Source organism: Thunnus thynnus, chromosome 11 (assembly GCF_963924715.1).
Source record: "Thunnus thynnus chromosome 11, fThuThy2.1, whole genome shotgun sequence".
In the NCBI taxonomy this organism is placed as follows: Eukaryota; Metazoa; Chordata; class Actinopteri; order Scombriformes; family Scombridae; genus Thunnus; species Thunnus thynnus.
The window spans coordinates 18,916,841-18,936,078 of record NC_089527.1 but is presented as its reverse complement, the minus strand read 5'-3'; the positions used below and the strand labels follow the sequence as shown (position 1 = coordinate 18,936,078).

General features: G+C 38.2%; 1 protein-coding gene across 1 annotated transcript in view; it reads left to right on the top strand.

Annotated features, from left to right (window-relative positions):
* LOC137192698 (obg-like ATPase 1) overlaps positions 1 to 19,238 on the top strand; it is a 46,435-nt gene that overhangs the window by 4,912 nt on the left and 22,285 nt on the right. The window contains exons 3-5 of the mRNA XM_067603582.1: positions 730 to 873; positions 2,415 to 2,542; positions 16,219 to 16,394. Coding sequence (XP_067459683.1) covers positions 730 to 873; positions 2,415 to 2,542; positions 16,219 to 16,394 — 448 coding nt within the window. The remainder of the gene's footprint in view (positions 1 to 729; positions 874 to 2,414; positions 2,543 to 16,218; positions 16,395 to 19,238) is intronic.

Here is a 19,238-nt window from a genome sequence, read left to right as displayed (position 1 = left end):
CTTTTTAATGATTACTCTCTAATTTGCGTTTAAGTAAGTACTTTGCTCAGTAATTATTTATATTCTTACATCCATTTTCACACCTGATGGTGGTTGTAACATTTATTTGGATTGTTTTTCTTCTTTTCTTCAAGCTGACCCAAGAAAAGCCTTTGAGTATGTTAGAAACAATCTAGCTTTAACGAATTAATGCATGTACTTTAGCAATCTTGAGCAATTTCATGCCCATAGGACTTAGCAAACAATCATTTCAATGTGAAGCACTGAGTGAGGGAATAAAGATGGAAAGTCCTGGATTATAGTTAACCGCCATGCCATTATTACTCTTAGACACTTGCCATTGTCTGTAGATTTTGAAGTACACTTGAGCTGCTTGTGCCATAGAAAATAAATCTCTCTATGATCACAACATGGGGCAGCATTTGGTTGATCCTGTTCAACAGCTGAGATCTATAAGAAATGTAATTTGCCCCTCGATTCCATGTACAATTGATCTATTATGGGATTATCTGACCTTGTAATTGGGCATAGTATTTTAGAGCATTTTTGATTCAAGTGCTCAAATATTAAATCCATTAGAACAACCTTTTCTTTTTTGTGCAAAAAATAAAAATAAAAAAAACATTCTTGCATAATGTACTGAAGTGTTTTGGGATTATACTATCAAACCACCAGGTTCTACAGTAGCACTTTTAGATGGATTGACCTCACTGCTGTTTTTATTTTCAGGAAGTCAACCTTTTTCAATGTGCTGACAAAGAGTCAGGCGGCAGCTGAAAATTTCCCCTTCTGCACCATTGACCCAAATGAAAGCAGAGTGCCCATTCCAGATGAACGCTATGATTTCCTCTGCCAATTCCACAAACCTGCCAGGTATGGGGTCTCATCGTTCACGTATTATTCACACTTCAGATCTGTAGTCTCTGACGGTCTCCTTGCTATAGGTATGAGAAAACATATAACAATGTTGTTGACATGTAGCTACCAGTTTCTGTATATGATGTATGATTGCTGCCCTACTTCAAGGTTTTCTGTTAAAGAAAAAGCTGAAGCATCTGAACCTTCAATACCTGGTTATCATACACATTCATAGAGGCTGTTAAAGCAGGTTGAACTCAGATTTGCTGTACGGCTGACAAATTACTAGTGAGATATCTCTCTTGGACTGACAATAATTGGTATGTTGAATAGCACAGTACATGTATATTTCACTACATGAATTTCAGTCACAAGAACTAAGCTCCCGCTTTTCAAATGGCAGCATGAATCTCACTGGTCTGTGTGTACGTCTGCTCTACTTATGCTGCATATGCTCTAAAGTGAAAGTTAGACACATTCAAAACAGATTCCACTGTTCATAAAATTGTCCAATTCCTTTTTATAAACAAATAGACCAATATTCTGAAAAATAGAAATCCTCACTATGATTAAATGCATTTCAAAATAACTACCTGTCTCAAAGGATAAGGATGGCGCTATTCTATTTATTTCTTCTTGTAAAAAACATCCCATGAAAAGGCCAAAACCATCAATGATCTTACTAACAAACATCTACATCATCATCATCTTCTTGTGATATAGTTTATTCCTCTGTGCCACAGACATCTACTGTTGTCTCTCTGTTAGACAGAGGGACACACTCCTTCATTACTATGAACTTGGACACTGTCCCACAGAAAACGTCCTGATGCCTTAAATTCTAGTGCACCAAATGTGTATTAATCCGCAACTGAAAATAGTCCCCAACAAAGGCTCTATTTAGTCGTGTTTGAGTGGCATTTTCTAAAAACCACAGTGCCCAGCTGTTTTAGTAAATTACTAGGCTTTCTTTAATAAATGAAACTATATATTTGTGTTTTATTAGTAAAGATTTATTTATGTGTTCAGTTGGGGCTGAGAACCACAGACAGGGAAGGGAGGAACAACATAATAATTTCATGGAATTTATTGACAAAAGGAAAAATATAAAATAACACCAGCCTTATCCTTTCAAATGTTCCCTTTGTTTAAAACTACTAGTTTCTGTGTTGACTCAACTATGTGGTTTTGAGTTTTGTATTAAATAACATTTAAAAGAATCTCTGGTATTTTGCCCACCACTTTAACATTTATGGGGGAACAATCTATTAAAAACACCTTGCAATATACCTTACATTATAACACAGTCCAACACAACATCACAAATTACACTAGCTCAGCTATTAGAAAAAACAACCAATCACAAATCAGAGTTTAATCAGCATCGTTCTGACACAACTTCAACAACAATTAAAAAGTTTAACAATGGTAATACAGGACTGTTATATTGAAATTCAGCACAATGGAAAGTAGTTTCTATTTTGTTCAAATAATACTGATAATGTTTAAAGTCTGAAATGGCTGACTTTTTTTTCTTTTTACTCCCTGGGTTGCAGCAAAATCCCAGCGTTCCTTAATGTTGTAGACATTGCTGGCCTGGTGAAAGGTGCTCATGCTGGCCAAGGCCTTGGAAATGCCTTCCTGTCCCATATCAGCGCCTGTGACGGCATCTTCCACATGACACGTGAGTCACAGGTTGAGGGTTGCTTTCCCTCATAGGATTTCGAATCATCAACAAATAACATAAAGCCTGTATGTGTGGTTGTATATGTGATATTCTACAGCTGAAGCTATATTGCGTCCGCAACATTTGGTCATGCTTAAAGGCTCCAGCACCAACTTTTTTGAAAGCAGAGGCCTTAGTTGTGGTGCAGTTTTTGCTAGCAGGGCATCTCATGTGGTGGGTGCCAGGATCAACACGACAGTCAGAACCAATGAAGTCAGACCAAACCTCACATTCCTACTGGGAGGCTCCCTGAATGAGAATGACAGAAGTGGGGAGTGAAAGGATCTGTGCCTGGTTTAAGCTTCACAGTAGTATCAGTAGCATTTTTTGAGGTTTGGAAGCATTATAGGACTGTTGAGATGGAGCACCACATATTATTGTAATAACATTCCCAATGCTACTTTTGATTAAGTTTGATTCAGAAGAGGTAAGTAAGTTATTAATAAACATTTTTTGAGAGTGAAGGTCTCCTTTTATTCTACTTTACTTTTTTGTTTTTTTACGCCTTGTATATTTGTAAAATTTGTCATAAAAAGAAATAAAATAATGCACCACTGTTGCTACTACAGTAATAATTATAATATTGATAACATTAATAGTAGTAAAAGTAATGCTGTATATTTGGACATTAGACATATTTTCTTTTGTTACTCTGTGAATACACAGATGTGATTACAGATTGTCCCCATGCAGAAGCCTTCAAATTACTCTCTAGGTCTCAGTCTGCCTCAAGTCCTTCTGTGCCTCTGACATCCCTTTGTCTTAGACAATTAAAGTGTTACATGCTAGAATAATTCAAATTACAGCCACTGAAATGAATACAGGGGTCCTTTTAAAAATAGCTGGATTTGTTTACTCATTGTATGCTATTATTGACTTTCATACAGTGATTAGAGAGTCAGCGGTGGCAGTCATAGAACGGACGGACAGAAAGGGTTAAGATTAAGACCATTTTGCCATATTGTTCCTGCGTATCACTGACAAGTGTATTAGTTCTGTTCCAGTGCAGTTTTCAAAAATACTCTGTGTAGTTTGTGAGAACTGGAAGACCACCCACCTTTAGAGTTAGTAATGATTTACAGAGTGGACAAGATGTGACAGGTGAGATAAACTGTTGTCAGTTCAGTCTTTAATTGTCTTTTGCTAAAATAATGGAGTTAATGGATAAGGTTGGTGCTATTCATTATTTTTCTTATTGTCCGCAAATTCAGTGAAATGATCAAAAACAACAACATGTTAATCTCTCTTAATACTTTCCAATAGTGTCATTTTTAAAAACAATGAGCAACTGGTGCTGTAGCTTTTAGAAAACATTATTCAAACAAAAATAAACAGTAAATTTGTTTCTGGACTATTTTCAGTCACAGATTAATACACATTTGGTGCTTTAGTAAGTATTTACAGCAGGATGGTGTTTGTACTCAAAATAAACTACAGTGCCCATGTTCATCATAATGAAGGACATGTCACCCAGGGAGACTGACCTCCCAAGAAAAAGGAGAGCATCAGTCAGCAAATGACCAAAAACAACTATAACATGTTTACGCTCAAGTGAAAAAGCCCTCTAACAGCCGTAGGAATGATGATTCTTGTCTAAAGGAGGAAATAGTGTGACATTATTATAAAGCCACAGATGGAGGAGGTTGGTGTGGATGGTTGGGAAAACAAAACTTTGGACATAAACACAGGAGACCGCTGCATGTTGGTCAACACTGCTGTCATCTAACTACAGCAGAGGTTGTTCCCAAACCGAAACCAAGTGATTATAGTTTTAACCATGAGAATGAAGGTCTGACTAGAATTTGTTGACAGTAAGTAACATAAATGACGTCACCAGCCTTATTCTTGTAAGGGTTTTTTTTTAGATTTATTAGAATCAATCTGTTTTCCTTTGAGTTTTGAGGCACAAATAGATATGATGTGTTATATACATTGTTATCATTATTTTTTCTGTTTTATGTGTATTTGTATATACATTATCCATTATTATGTACAGGGTTAAAAACACACACAGTTATTTTGCTATGGACCAAATGTGTAAGACAGATTGTCACCCAAAACCAACTCTTTTGTTTCTATTCACACAAAGAAGACACTCATCCACAACAATCGGAAATCAAATGATCGAAAGCTTCTTCTTGTGTGTGTTTACATCTCTCTGCTTTGGTATGCCATTGTTTTCACTCTCGCAAAGTCCTTGGAAACAATCTGGTATGTTTCACAAGTTAACCATTAAACATAGCTGGTTTAGTTTTGTAATTATATCTATCTGGTTTCTGGCAGACTGCAGTTTTGAAGCCACTGCTTTTATATAGCTTGATTATATGGTTGTGAGGGATCACATTCGTTCATGTCTGGATCGGTATGTTTTTTTTGTCTGTGAATTAGCTGAAGGGTTTGTACTACAGGAAGATGTTCGCATGTGTTTGCGATCGTTTTGCGATCGCAAACACAGGAAGTTAAGTCGGAAGTCTTGTCAAATTGAAGAGATCAGCCCCAAGTTTCTGCCAATTCTGTCTATGAAATCATTGAGCTAATCATGTTATGGTCTTTAATTCCCTTTCTCGGGTTACAGTCCTTTGTGGGTTGCGTTGGGAAACTTGAGAAATAACGAACAATCTTTTCAGAAGCATGATGATGGAATAGGTTACGGCACAGCGTCTAATACTGACATCTTTTGACAAGCTTTAACTTTTTTCCAGGGAGTGGTCTGACTGGATTTTCCTCTTGATGTCAAAATCCCTCCAGTAGTGTGCACGTTATGAATATATTTCAACCTCTAATGGCTTTGAAAAGCCTGTGTAAACAGTGGATTTACTTTCAACAAAACCTTCCAAAAACTATTAAGGCGCGTGATGACATCCTGAAAGCTGATTCTGTTGAATGCCTGGTGTTCCCTGGTCTCGTAACAAAATGGTTTGCAGGCTAAGTGTTCCCAGTGCTTCTGCAGTGACTGGAACGCTGCTGGATCCTCACTGGCTGAGACAAGACATAGACATGTTCTACTTCATCTACTCTTCTGTTCCCCGCTAGCAACTCTGCCAGCTCACCTGGCCTTATTCCCAAATGTTTGGTTTCCAGCAATTAGATGTTTGAATTCTCACACAGTGTCCCCCCCGTCACCGCAGGAAACCTCTAGTTCACTTCTAATGAAGACTTGTCTACGGTCACACGACACTCCGTAAGAATCTAGCCTTGAGATACTCACATTTAATCTTAAGGGACTGGCTGTGGTTGAGGGCAGAAAGTAGCTGTTATTTTTGGCACAGACTCTTCTCGTACTGTGATATTTATGCTTTCAGCACCTGAATTCCTGGTTAAGTTAAGGTTTCCCTCTCTCCTCTTCTACTGCCTGAAGTAAACACAAGAATATCTTTCCATTTTATAAAGTAATGGTAACAGTTTTTAGGGAAATAATGTTGACGAATTACATGAGATCTTGGCTATGGAGCAGTTTTTAAAGGCAGAAATATTTTAGTCCACTAAACTGATTAGTTGATTGACTTGATTAGCTAAATTAACGACAACTCATTTGAAAATCAGTTAATTTTTAAAGGTATTTTTCAAGCAAAAATGCCAAATATTTGGTGGTTCCAGCTTCCTAAATGTGAGGATTTGCTTGTCTTTCCTTGTTTTATATTGTAATAAACTGAATGTCTCTGAGTTTTGGACTGTTGGTTGGACAAAATAAGATATTTGAAGACATCACCTTGGGCTCTAGGATATTGTGATGAAAATTTTTTTCATTTTATCAACCAAATGATTAAGAAATAACGGGCTGATTAATCAATAATAACAATAGTTGTAAGTTGCAGCCCTAATCCCTCATGTTGTGCACTGATTGCTATTGAGTTCAAGCACACAGCATCCAGTCTTCTACATAATACTGGACCTTACAATAGTACCTTTTTTATTTTTTGTCTTATTGTTTTATGGTGAGTACTTAAGCTATTGACATCCTTATATTAAGGGATAGTTTGGTAATTTGCTTTCTTGCAGAGTGTTAGATGACAAGATTAATACCATTCCATTATATATAAAGCTAGAATGAGCAGCCAGTTAGCTTAGCTTAGCATAAAGACTAAAGACTAAAGCATAAAGAAACAGGGGGGACCAGCTAGCCTGAAGACTCTGATTGTACCTCACAGTAATGACAAAATTCCAGAGAGTCACTGCTCCTGGCCAAGAAATAGTCCCTACCTAACTCCCTGTAAAACCACAACTTATTATTTTCACACTTCAGCTTTTCTATGGATCAAACAAACAAGCTATAACATGTTTATTAGTGAGCTTTGGATATTCTGATAGGTTGATTTTGTTATCTTTGGAAAGAGCTAGCACTTTCCCCCTGCCTCCAGCATTCATGCTAAGCTAAGCTAAACTGCTTCTCCCAGTAGCTTTATATTCACCATACAAATAGAAGAGAGGTATCAATCTTCTCATTTAACTCTTGGCATGAAAACGAATGAGCATATTACATGTGTACATGTCAAGTATGAATATTCACAAACCATGAATATAACCCAGGATTTGTGGTAACAGCAGCTTGTACAACATCTGACAGACCAATACCCAATGAGTTAATATTTTAGTTCAGATGGACACCTTTTGGTTTGTATTTTTTTTAAACCAGGAAAACACCTTAATAAAAACACCTTTATAAAACAACAGAGGCTGTTCTGAAGCTGTATCAGACACAAAACTACATGAGCACCATGTGAAAGTTAAATCAGTATTCATGAATGTGTAATGTAGTTATCAATATTGTTCTCAAAAGTCATGGATGTGGTGTGAAGTAATATTGCTTAATTTTTTAGATCTATCTGTTAATGTATTGAAAGTCCAATTAGTATTTCTTGAACATGTCATTTTATTCACATGCAAGAGTTTGACTTATTGGTGGAGTTTTTCAATTTATCATAATTGAAATGATGTTTTACTCCTGTATACAAATATTATTGATGTAAACAAGCATATGTTTGTTATGTGTTTGTTAACTGTAATCTAAAATGTTACCAACTTAGATTTAATTGCTATCTAGTGTTGGTTTGTGTATGAAAACACCTGTCAAATACTGTAGGGGTTTTAGCAGGTTTTAATTGTTTACTTCAGTTTTTGGTGGTGGGGCTAATATGATCAAAAATGTCAGTCAGAAACATTAGACACCAATAATTGTGTCTCGATGAATATCCAAATCTGATGATAAAGCATGAATGATTGAATTAGTTGGCTATCAAATTGCTGAATCTGGTAGGACATTGTATTTGTGTTTGGTTGTTGCATCATTCAGACATCAGCCCACACTCCACTAATCGCTTGCACTGAACAAATCAAACTGATTGTCTAGCTACAGGCGTTAAGAACAAACTGGATTGACTATTCAGACAGAGATGATTTATGGCCATCCTGCCTCACCACTGACGCCAGTAATGGCTGCTCTCCAAGAAAGAATCACTCACCAGCTCGCAAATTCTCATACTGACAAACATCCAAAATAACTAACGCAGCCCAGTGACTTCCATGTGTGTAACTATCTAAACAGATCCGGCAATGAGTGAATTTGTCAGCATGTTCAGTTGCTGAATCTGTTGTTGTGCTGAAGTATTAATTCAAACAACCAATAGTAGCTATTAAATAGTATCTTTTTTTCTTTTTTTACAGCTCAAAAAGGCTGACATTGTTCTATATCTTTTTTACTGTCAACAAATCCCATGAAAAGACTAAAACAATCAATGTGTTAGTCCGCCTCTTAGTACTTTCTGATTTCCCTACCTTGCCTGGGACACTCAGCCCCAAGCCGATACATTCCTACTGAAGACGTAAATCTTTAAAAACAGCTCACAAATATTTAGTTTTTTCTTTAAAAATTCAGAGTAAAGTCCTTAAACAGCTGAGCACTGTAGTTTTTAGCGAATGTTTCTCTAACAGGAGTAAATAGTGCCTTTATTTGGCTCTATTTACAGCAGCGTATTGATACACATTTGGTGCACTAACGAGTATTTATAGCGGCAGGATGCCGTGAGGCTGACTCACAAACTGCAGTAGATGTGTTTATCGTAATGAAGAAACATGTCATGTTTACCCAGCTACCTGTAATTGTTTTTGGACAACGGTGGAGCTCTATGGCACAGAGGAATGAATTATATCAGGTTTTGGATACACAGACAATTCTTGTTAGAAGGATCAATTCATTGTTGAATTTGGTCTTCTTATGGGATTTGTTGTCCATAAGAAAACTATTGAATATTACAACCCAGTGTCACGGCAGTTTGTGAAATAGTCATGAAATTTAATCTATAGATTTGTGTAAATGGACATGAATTTTCCATGTTTTTCATGACACTCAGCATGACTTTCAAACTAATGTATTTCATTTGGAAGTATCTTTCGTGCCTGCACCACATTTGAGTGACAGACGCAGTTCAGATGACATCTATATAAGGTGACAAATTTCGGAGTTGGTGGGTTGGGTGGCTGGTTAGATCCTAACTTGTAAAAAGTGGACCAGTGAACCCTGCTGCAGGAGACTGCTGTTCACCTCCCAAGTGTCATGTTTCCAACCACGAGTCGGGTAACTATAATTGTCATGGTGTTTAGGGTTGCCATGATGATGAAGGTTGCCTAAATTTAAGGAAGTAGTAACTTTAACCCACATGACATTTCAAGTCATCATTTTAAACTATACTTTTCCCTAACCCTAACCAAGGGGTTCCTGTGCCTAAACCTAACCAGACCTTAACCACAGTGTTGTCACATCATAAAACATAATTATTTTTTAACAGTGATGTGTAACAGTTTTGGAAAGCAGAGACAAATGATGTTCTCCTGCTGATTACTGCTGATTAAACAATACAGCTTGTGTGCTCCCGAGTCCTGACTGACAGAAAAAAAAAAAAAAAAATGTGGTGCAGGTACGAAAGATACTCCAATTGAAATACATTAGTTTGAAAGTCGTGCTTAGTGTCATGAAAAAAATGGAAAATTAGTGTCCATGTACACAAATCTATAGATTAAAGTCCTTTAAAAATGGACTATTTTACAAACTGCCATGATACTATGTTGAATATTAAAGGTGCACTGTGTAGAATTTAGTGGCATCTAGCAGAGTGGACTTGGCAGAAATTGTGTTTTTTACGTTACCTTAGAGTGAGTCCTTTATATCTACATAGGAAGCAGGTCCCCTTCTTCGGAGGCCGCCATGTTGCACCGCCATGTTTCTACAGTAGCCCAGAACAGACAAACCAAACACTGGCTCTAGAGAGGGCCTTTCGTGTTTTTCACAAGTTCCGCAGCCACCGCAGGTTCTCCTACACATTTGGAAGTGGAGGGGGAGGAGTATTCAGTTGGTTGCAACCTGCAGCCTCAGCACTAGATCCCACTAAATCTTACATACTAACAGAACTATTAACAGATTAAGCCCTTTAAGGTATTTTAAACATTGAGATTAGCTTAGCTTAGCTCACTTTATGGACATCTATGAGATCAAGTAGCATCTCCTCAAAAGTAGAGAAGCAACCTTTTTTCAGTGATGGTAGTGAAATACTTTGTTTTTCACAAGTCCAGTACATACAAAATACTTTTATTATAGTTGGAACAAATTTTCTCATATTAATCCCTCATCCATTATGAGGCATCTTTGAACAGTAATTCTGGTAAAATCAGTATTTGCTATATAAAATATAATTTTATTTTAATGCAAAGCAATGGACTTTAAAAGCCCTCTGAGGCCTGTATGAAACATTTCTTGTTGAGGTACCAGCGTGCCAACAACTGTCATTTTTGTCAATCAAATACATTTGATGAAATTGAAACAACATTATTAAAGAGGAAACAAATGCAGAGCTATTAGTCTAGTGCTTGGACAAATCTCATCACTTATTTTTTATTCTATGATGAATTTACATGAATGTATACTTGTGTGATCTGTGTTAAAGTGCAGCTAAATTAGTCTAAATAACTTGTTTTTATTTTTTCTACTGAAGCATGTGAGCATCAGTTTTGATCACATAGTTTCTTTGTCTTCTTCATCAGTTTTTTTTTTTAATGTTCAGCCATGATCCACTCTATTGTAGCAAAATTAAGAGGTTTATGAGGAGCAAGCGACCCTCTTCCCTCACCATCCTTGGACAAAAATACACTTGTTGTATGACAGTCCCCGCCGGGTTGTAGCAACTGACTTTCTCGTCTGTCTTTCCTTGTAATTTTGTTTTATACATCAGTCAGAAAAATACACTGCCCTGTGTTGTATGTGGTTCTTTTTTATGTTAGTTGTTGTTTTAACCAATACTGCAATTCTAAATCTTATTTAGCTGTGGTGGGATCATCCTCCCTTTGTGTGTTTTCGGGCTGCTGTCACAGCATTTAAATGAGCATTTTGCTTCAGCGAGAATGAAGAGTTTTTGTCAGCCTCCACTCATCGTGGATGATTAGAGCAAAATGTCTACCCATCTTGACTGGAGATCACCACAGCTCCAGATAACATGCTCGGTGATTGAAGGTCGCAATATTTTGAATTCTAATGGGGCTGCAAGATGAATTGCCTGAAATAGACTGTAGAATCTTCCTGCTTCCTCCCTCGTGCCCCCCCTTGCCTGTCCGCTGTGAAAAGAACCACTGGGAATGGAAAGGCCCGATGATCATAGAATTATTGGATGGTGATTCTAAACCCTTCAAAGAGGAGTTGCTATGGAGATCTCGTTCCAAACTGTGAAATGATTCACCTTTGAAAGGCTGGAGGGCCTGAAAGCTGAACACATCATTGTTCAGGTGGTGGTTGGTTAGGAAATTGCTGGTGCCTGTGCAATCAGCAGCACTATAGTAGTTAAGGATCTAAAAAGGTTTGTTCTCTGAATGATGTGGGACAACAGCAGTGTGCATATGGCAGTTCCTTTCAATCAAGGCCCTCTCCTGCTCTGTGGTTTAACAAAAATGGAGAGTCAGAGGTTAAGCTAATGATAAGGGAATTAACACTGTTGTTTTCTGTCAGAGTTCATTGAAAACTGGAGCCTCCCCTGTACATTCACTTTTCAACTGCACTACACATCAGGCTTGTCTGAACGGTTTTCCCTTGCATGATGCTGGATTTGTGTGTGTGTGTGTGGAGGGGGTTGGGAGGGGTGTGGGGGGGGACAAGATACACCTGTAATACTCAGTTTGGTATGAGACATTGCAACTGACAGTAGATTACATAGGAATTGAAGACACCTTGTGAGGTACTGATATTCATACTATCGAGCACTGTGATTTCACTGTGATCTATTTTGAAAGATGGGATCATGTAGAAAACATGAGTGTATCTCCTGAAGGGCTCAAACATGCCATTTTCTGGTGTCAAACTGCTTTTTAGCAGCCAATGCATTTGCCATAATTGAAATACGCAAAGAAACAAGGCTGAATATGCCACAAACTCTGTTACAGTAGTAGCACACTACAAATTGCTGTCAATTTCATGTATCCTAAAATGAATGTCAAGAAGATATTTCCTGAATGAACATAAATACTCTTGTGTGCATTGCCAGTGTTTTTATGCTGGGAAGACATCCATAATGTGCTTTCCCTGACAGACTCATAAAATAGCTTTTAATGCTCTGAATACCAGGAGAATTGCGGCACTGAGTTTGCATGAACATTTTAAAAGCAGCTCAAGGAATGCAAGTTCTTTAGATGTGCTCTTACCCATCTTGCATGTGAAAACATGCACAGGAAGTTAGAAGTCAATGAATACTGTAATTTAACTGAATTATGTTGACCACATATCCTCCCAGGTAGCAACATCAGAGGAAGCAGCTCAATCAGTATTGATCTTTACTTGACTCAGATGACTGCCTTGTCTGTCTACCTTACAGAAAAGTAATGATGTAAGCCAGCTCGAGCTCGCTCTGTGTTTTTAGGTGTTAAACTTGTACAAACGGAAAATAGGGGACTTCTTTTAAAACTTTAGTTTGTTATTTTGTTCTTAAATGTGTTGCAGTGAAATTTTGCATGATGAAGTTAAAGTAAAAACATGAACAAAATACTTTAAATGTATTTGTTTTCATTTTGCACTTTTCATTTCCCAGTGTTGGTTCATGGAGTTATATCTTCTCAGGCAACACCAGCTTGCAGTGCTGCTGTAAGTCTATAATTTTGCAGAGCTTAGCCTGATCCCTAATCGGGCCATTGAGCACCACTCACCCTCCAGAGACTAATCCTTTTGTTCTGTCAATAAAGGAGCACCTGTTAATAGTGTCTTCAAAACATACAGCATTGAAAATAAAGCAGTAAATTTAAATTGTCAGACAGACCTGATTCCTGAAACTGGGCCTTTCTAACCTCTTCTTTTTCCGTGTGTTTTTACTGTCTTGCATGTGGCTTTGTGTGGCGCCGCAGCCTCATAAGAGCTGTCTTCACGGAGCCCTTCCCAGACCCAGTTGTTAAAGGACTAATTGTGGAGATTGCCCCCTCAGATTTCTCTTCTCTCTTTCACCTCACGCATTTGTTCTCCTGCTCTAAGCCTTGAATAGGACGGCGGTAAAGTAGATGTGAATGTTAAATTAGGCGAAATTAATTAAAGCAAATTACTTTGGAATATGTGGTAGTCAGAGGAGAGTGTCAGCTGATGACTAAATAGTGAGTGATCAGCTGCTCCTGCTCTTTGAAAGCTTTGAATTTTTGATTTATCAGCTTTTTTATTAGGGATGTATAACAATAGTTATACTGTTAATTACTAAAGTAAAAAATGTGCTATAAAATGTTTGTGCTTCCTTTAGCTGTTTATAACATTTTGAACAATTTGATATATACTATATTAGTTAGTATATATTACTTTCTAATGCTTTCATTAACAATGATTTATATCAATCACGAGTGGTTTATTAAGCATGTGAACCATTTTTAAACCTATTTGCTCCTAATTAATACATGCTACATTGAACAACAAACTGCATTTTCTATTTGAAATACAGTGAGATTAGTCAAAACTGTACATCATAATTGTTTATAATGTATGTATATTCTTGCAGCTAACAAAATGATTACATTGCATTATATTTTCTGAGTTCATGCAGACACAATAGCAAATTTTCATTCCAATCAGTGCTGAACAGGGAGCTGGTAAATTGGAGCAGCAAAACAATAATTCCACTGATTAGCCCCTTTCTGTGTGGCGTAAGTGAACTGTTTATACTGTGGAGTACCTCTGCAAGAGGAGAGGAACCAAAACAGCCTGATTAGGCAAAGAGTAATTGGATAAGTTCATTTCACCATGAGGACAACGCACAGGATGACAGCTTGCACAAAAGTCTACAGCTTCTGTTGACTCACATGAGTAATAGGGCCACTGGTGTAGGATTTGGGGTGTCTATCATTTTGTTGTTGAGCGGTGATATTTAGATGTGACTGATGAGTGATGCTAGATTGTAAAAGCCCTGTAGTTTAATTTCATGGAAAATCAGGTACTTGTCTCTCCTTAACCCAGTACAAGAACAAGATTTTGTGGATGTGGGAAAAAATGGGAGGAATTATTTTGGTTCTGTTTACAATTTTACAATTTGGGGTCCCTTACATTTTATTATTACAATGTAAAAACACTCTGGGTTGAGAGGCTCTGGTACATATTTGTGAACAAGACTGGTCTGCAAATATGGTAGCGGCTCCCTGAGGCTTACTTTGGAACAGCATTGCTTTAAGCTAAACGCTAATGACTGCATGCTAACATGCTTACAATGACAATGCTAATATTGCTGATATGTATTTGCTGATGTATATGCTGATATTTAGCAACTAATGTTCACCATGTACACCACTTTAGTTTAGCATGATAGCATCAAGTATAAGTACCTTGATGTCAACCATATAAACTGCAACTCTGGGCTTCAGACCGGTTCCAATGAAAACCAATAAGTGATATCACACCTCGCTATGTTCATCTTTATATACAGTCTATGGTTGGCATGCTAGTTAGTACAAATCCTGTGGGGAACGTACCAAATTTCATGCCATTTCTCTCAGAACCATGAATCTCAACCTCACTGTGGCACACCAAATGCATTCAAATTCATCCTCTGAGGATCATGAATGTCTGGACAAAAATGAATGGAAATCCATGCAATAGTTGTTGAGAAATTGTAGTTTGGACTAAAGTGATGGACTGACCAACCATTCCTAGAGCCATGTCACTGGTGTGGCTAAAAATCATCTAATCAGTGGAGTGGAAGGATACAACTTTACTGCTTTTTTTCATCTGTCTTTCTACTGATCTGATTTCTTTGTACAGGATGCAGCTTCTTATCTGAATCTCAGGTATGCTGTTAGCCATCGTGACAACTACTCACAGCTATGAATCATCAATATTTCTAGCATGTATCACCATTTGAACTTGTTGAGAGATGGTGTGACAGTTAGGTGATGAGTAGCACAGATCACTCTGCTGATGTTATTACCTTGCAGGGCCTCACCTGCCAACAGTCCTTCACACATTCAGGTGTCGACAAGATTATCATATGGATGGTTAATAATATTTAGTGACTCCACCATGCACATTCCAAACATAACATCGCTCAACACAGCAATACTTGAAGCTAAGTCATCATTCACCTGACACGCACTTCCCTTGTTGAATGAGATGGCATTCCCATTATGCCACACAGTGTGAAACTTCATGAGTCACTGGTGTTGATTGATTTATGAAAATTTGTAAATCATGTTAAATGTAAGGTGTGTTGCTGTAGTTTAAATCCAACCATACAGTGTTTTGAGTATGTATGTTAGTAAGTATTATTACTGTAAAAATAAAATTGTACGCAAATCTTATGGGTTGTAAACTGGCTAAAAACATATTGGAGTCACATTCTGGGGAGCAGTCGACCACATTTGCCACTGGTAATGTTAAGGGCCATCACTCTTATGTGACAGATGTACACACATGTCCCCCCCTCCCTCACCCCTCCCTCACCCGTGAGCTCTGCTGGAGAATCAGAAGGAGCCCTGAGAGCCGCTGCTGGCTAAATGGTCTGCTTCAGAGCCTCATTACCTAATCACCAGCACAGCCACGGATAAGACACAAATGATCAGGGGAAGACTGTCCTCTTTTGTTTATGAATGTTGACTCTTTTCTGTTAAATCATATCCAGTTTTGTTCATTTCTTGTGTTTTTTTTTTAAACTTATTGTTGATGGATGGCTAATGGTTTTTAGACAGAGGAGTATAAGAATACATGAGCAAACACTCTCCACTTTAAGCAGATTGACAGACAAGCCTGTTTTGTTGCACTTAAAGCCCATTTTTGGTGGAACTTACTTTGACACTGTAAGCTGGTTTCTTACAGTTCTGACACTGAAAAGAAAGATGAAATATATTCCAGAACATGTTATTGCTTTTGTTGTGACTTTCCTGTGACTCCCACTGTGCTTTTTCATGTGGATGTATATTTTTCCCACATTCTCTAAAAAAAAATTTAATGATTTTTTAGGGGCTAAATCTAATCACTGTTTCACATTCGATCTCAAAAAAGTCAATGTCATTGATTCTGTTCCACCGATTCTGTTGCTTGTACTGTATGTGTGTATAATGCGCTGTTGTTGTTGTTGAAAAAAAAATTCTATACTGATGCACTCTCTCTCTCTCTCTCTCTCTGTGTTTGTGTCCCATCGCCGCAGGTGCATTTGACGATGAGGATATCATCCATGTTGAGGGGACAGTGGACCCCGTGAGGGATATGGAGATCATCCACGAGGAGCTGAGGCTGAAGGATGAGGAGATGATCGGCCCTATTATTGACAAGCTGGAGAAGACGGCCATTAGAGGCGGTGACAAGAAACTCAAACCAGAATACGTGAGTCAATGTCCCAGCAGGCCCTTTGCTCCCCCTCACAGCAAGGCACAAATAATAACCCTCCCACACACATGGCCAAGAAGAAAAAAAAAAGTATGTTTTTTTTAATCTCCCTCCAATAGGTCTCACCCCTCCCCCTGCCCCATTTTCTCCCTTTCTGAGATTGAAAGTGATCAGGGGTCAGGGGTTTTCTGCTGTAGAAATCATTAATAGAGAGTTACTTATTCAGCTGCCGACCCCGGGTCACAGCACTGGGCTAATGAAAGTGTTTCCACACAGCTCTTTACATCTAAAGTAATACTCAAATCATGGCAGAGCTCTCGCTCCTGCTTATACACCTACAGCAGCTCGGGAAATTGTGTAAGGCCATACAGTGGGTGACACATATGCCTATACCCCGCTATGAATACCGTAAATGTTTAGGATATTCTTTGACAGAGGATTCCTTGGTTGTATGCAGCAAGGTGCAGGGCAAAATGCAGGGTAAGATCAGAAAAAAAAAAACACTGAATGTCAGATCAAAATGTATGTGGATGCATACACATTCAGCTGGGCATATTGTTAAGGTAATGAGGCTGAACGGCCAACTTGAGCAATGATTTGGTTGTAAATGTCTCATGATGCCCTTCCATCATCGGAGTAGGACAGGATGGGCCAGCACACGAGGGGATCTGGCCTTTCACTTGGAGCGGCATGCCCAATTTCAGGCCCCGACACACTGAGGCTCTGACCACTCATTACACTAACGAGAGGGGCTATTTCACCTGCTGCAGAAGCCCTGTGCCTGAGCAACCCCCCCTTTCCTCCCCCCTTTACTGCCAACAGCACTTCCCAACACCCCTGTAGCCCCACAGACAGGAGCCATTCAGGCTAGGCAGGTGGCCGTTTACGCACATAATTGCTAACAATTTTAGGCAATGAATAAAAATGATCTACATTACTTGTCAAAGGTTGTGCACACGTCGGCAAGTGAAATCTATAGAAGACCTCTTTAGATGGCAAAGAATGGTGCTTATCAAAGGCTGCACCACACTTTTAGATGGGAGGGATTGTGTGATTGTCTCACAGGCTGAGCCTGGCGTTTGATGCTCTCAGCTGTGAGTTGTCACATATACACATGTTTATGTCGGCATCTATATGCAGAACATATGCATCAAGCCTACGTCTGTAAGCATACAGTTTAAAAGAAACAATAGTGCTTGTATTTTCTTTTATAAATGTACTGGATTATATTAAATAAAAGGGAAATTCTGATGTAACTATTTAGAATTTCTTCTTTATTCAGTAATTTGAAATAAGGTTAAATTTCCATTGTCAATATGCAGTTGCCTTTAATCTCTACAAGTCTGTATGTGGCCCAAAATTTTATGAGCAAGAACTGCTTTTATCCAGTTTGTAGTATATTTAAAGAATCATATTAATTAAATTAAAATGAGAGGGAAACTTATTTGACTATTTAAGCAGCTATTTATTATCACATTATTAGATCTAATATGACTCAAGATGACGCACCGTTCTCACTTACACAGCTCATTTAGTGGATGTAGTTTACTTTGAGATGTGTCTTCAAAATACAAAATCTGATTTAAACACACTTTCTCACATTTTCATATGTTCTGTCAGTGGACATCAAAATGAAGTGCTTTGCTGTATGAAAAAAAAGAAGATTTAAAAAATCAGCTTAATTAAATTGCATTTTTGTTTCTGTTTGTTCTCATGAAGTCTTGGAGTGAAGTAGTTTCTTGCAGAAAGATCCGGGCAGTTTAGGAAATTTACTGCACCTTGTTACTACTATGCAAGATATAAAAACACTATACCATACCGTATACTGTGGAGGAGAACAACTTTATATAGTAGTATATAATTATAAAATATAGCGCATGTACTCCTAGAAGAATAAAGTTGAACGTTTGCGGTTTGTGACACAAATGAAACATAAAGCGTTTTGAGGGCATCTTGCTTCTTTTTTAATGTCCTTCCTGCTGAAACAGGATGTTGGGCAAGACAAAGATAACATGAGGGGATGATTAAAATTGTAAACAACAAAGGATCATTTAGGGAGAGGAATGTAGTTTTATCTGCACGGTAGGGGGTAAAACTGATGAAAAAAAAAAAACATGGAGGTTTTATTAGTTGGAGTTTTCATACACTTGCTGCTGCCGCATGAGCTCACCGCTGTAGATTTGCTGTTATGCGTTATGAATTTAAGAAAATGGGATTTTGTAAGAAAAATACAACCAAAATTCAGAAATTTAGAATTTATTGTAAAGTAGTATATTATGGTTAAAACTTGTTGTCAGGATAAAAAAGTCACTTCATATTTCATTGTTAGTTTAAGCTAAATTTATGTGCATGCAGGCAGAGCAGGGCTCATATGTATGCATTGTTATAAAGATTTAAAGCCGTTCTGCTGGTGCTGTGTTTACAAGAACAATGTTTCATTGCTTTTGTCCGTATGAATCCTCAAAATCCCTATCCTTACAAAACAATAATAAGAAGCCAGCCCACCAGCGGCGCTTCATGGTGGCAGGCGTATGTGTTTGACCCCTGTGGGACCTATATGCCTTTTATTAACACCTGCCTGTTAGAGGAGCGCTGCACGGCGGCTGCGAGCTGATGAGGGAAACCTGGAGCGGGTTCAGCCTGTGTCACTGGCCGTTTGCTGTTTCCATTTCACAGATGATTAATCTCTCTGTGAAGACTTGGGCCGGCGCGGGCGGAGTGTATGCAGCTCTTCCTGCGCTCTCTCCCGCTGGCTGCACTCTGGCTGCCTGACTAAAAGGCCTTTAGAATTCCTGTGGAGAGAGATGTGCAGAGAGTGAATGCAGCTGGCTGGGGGTCAGT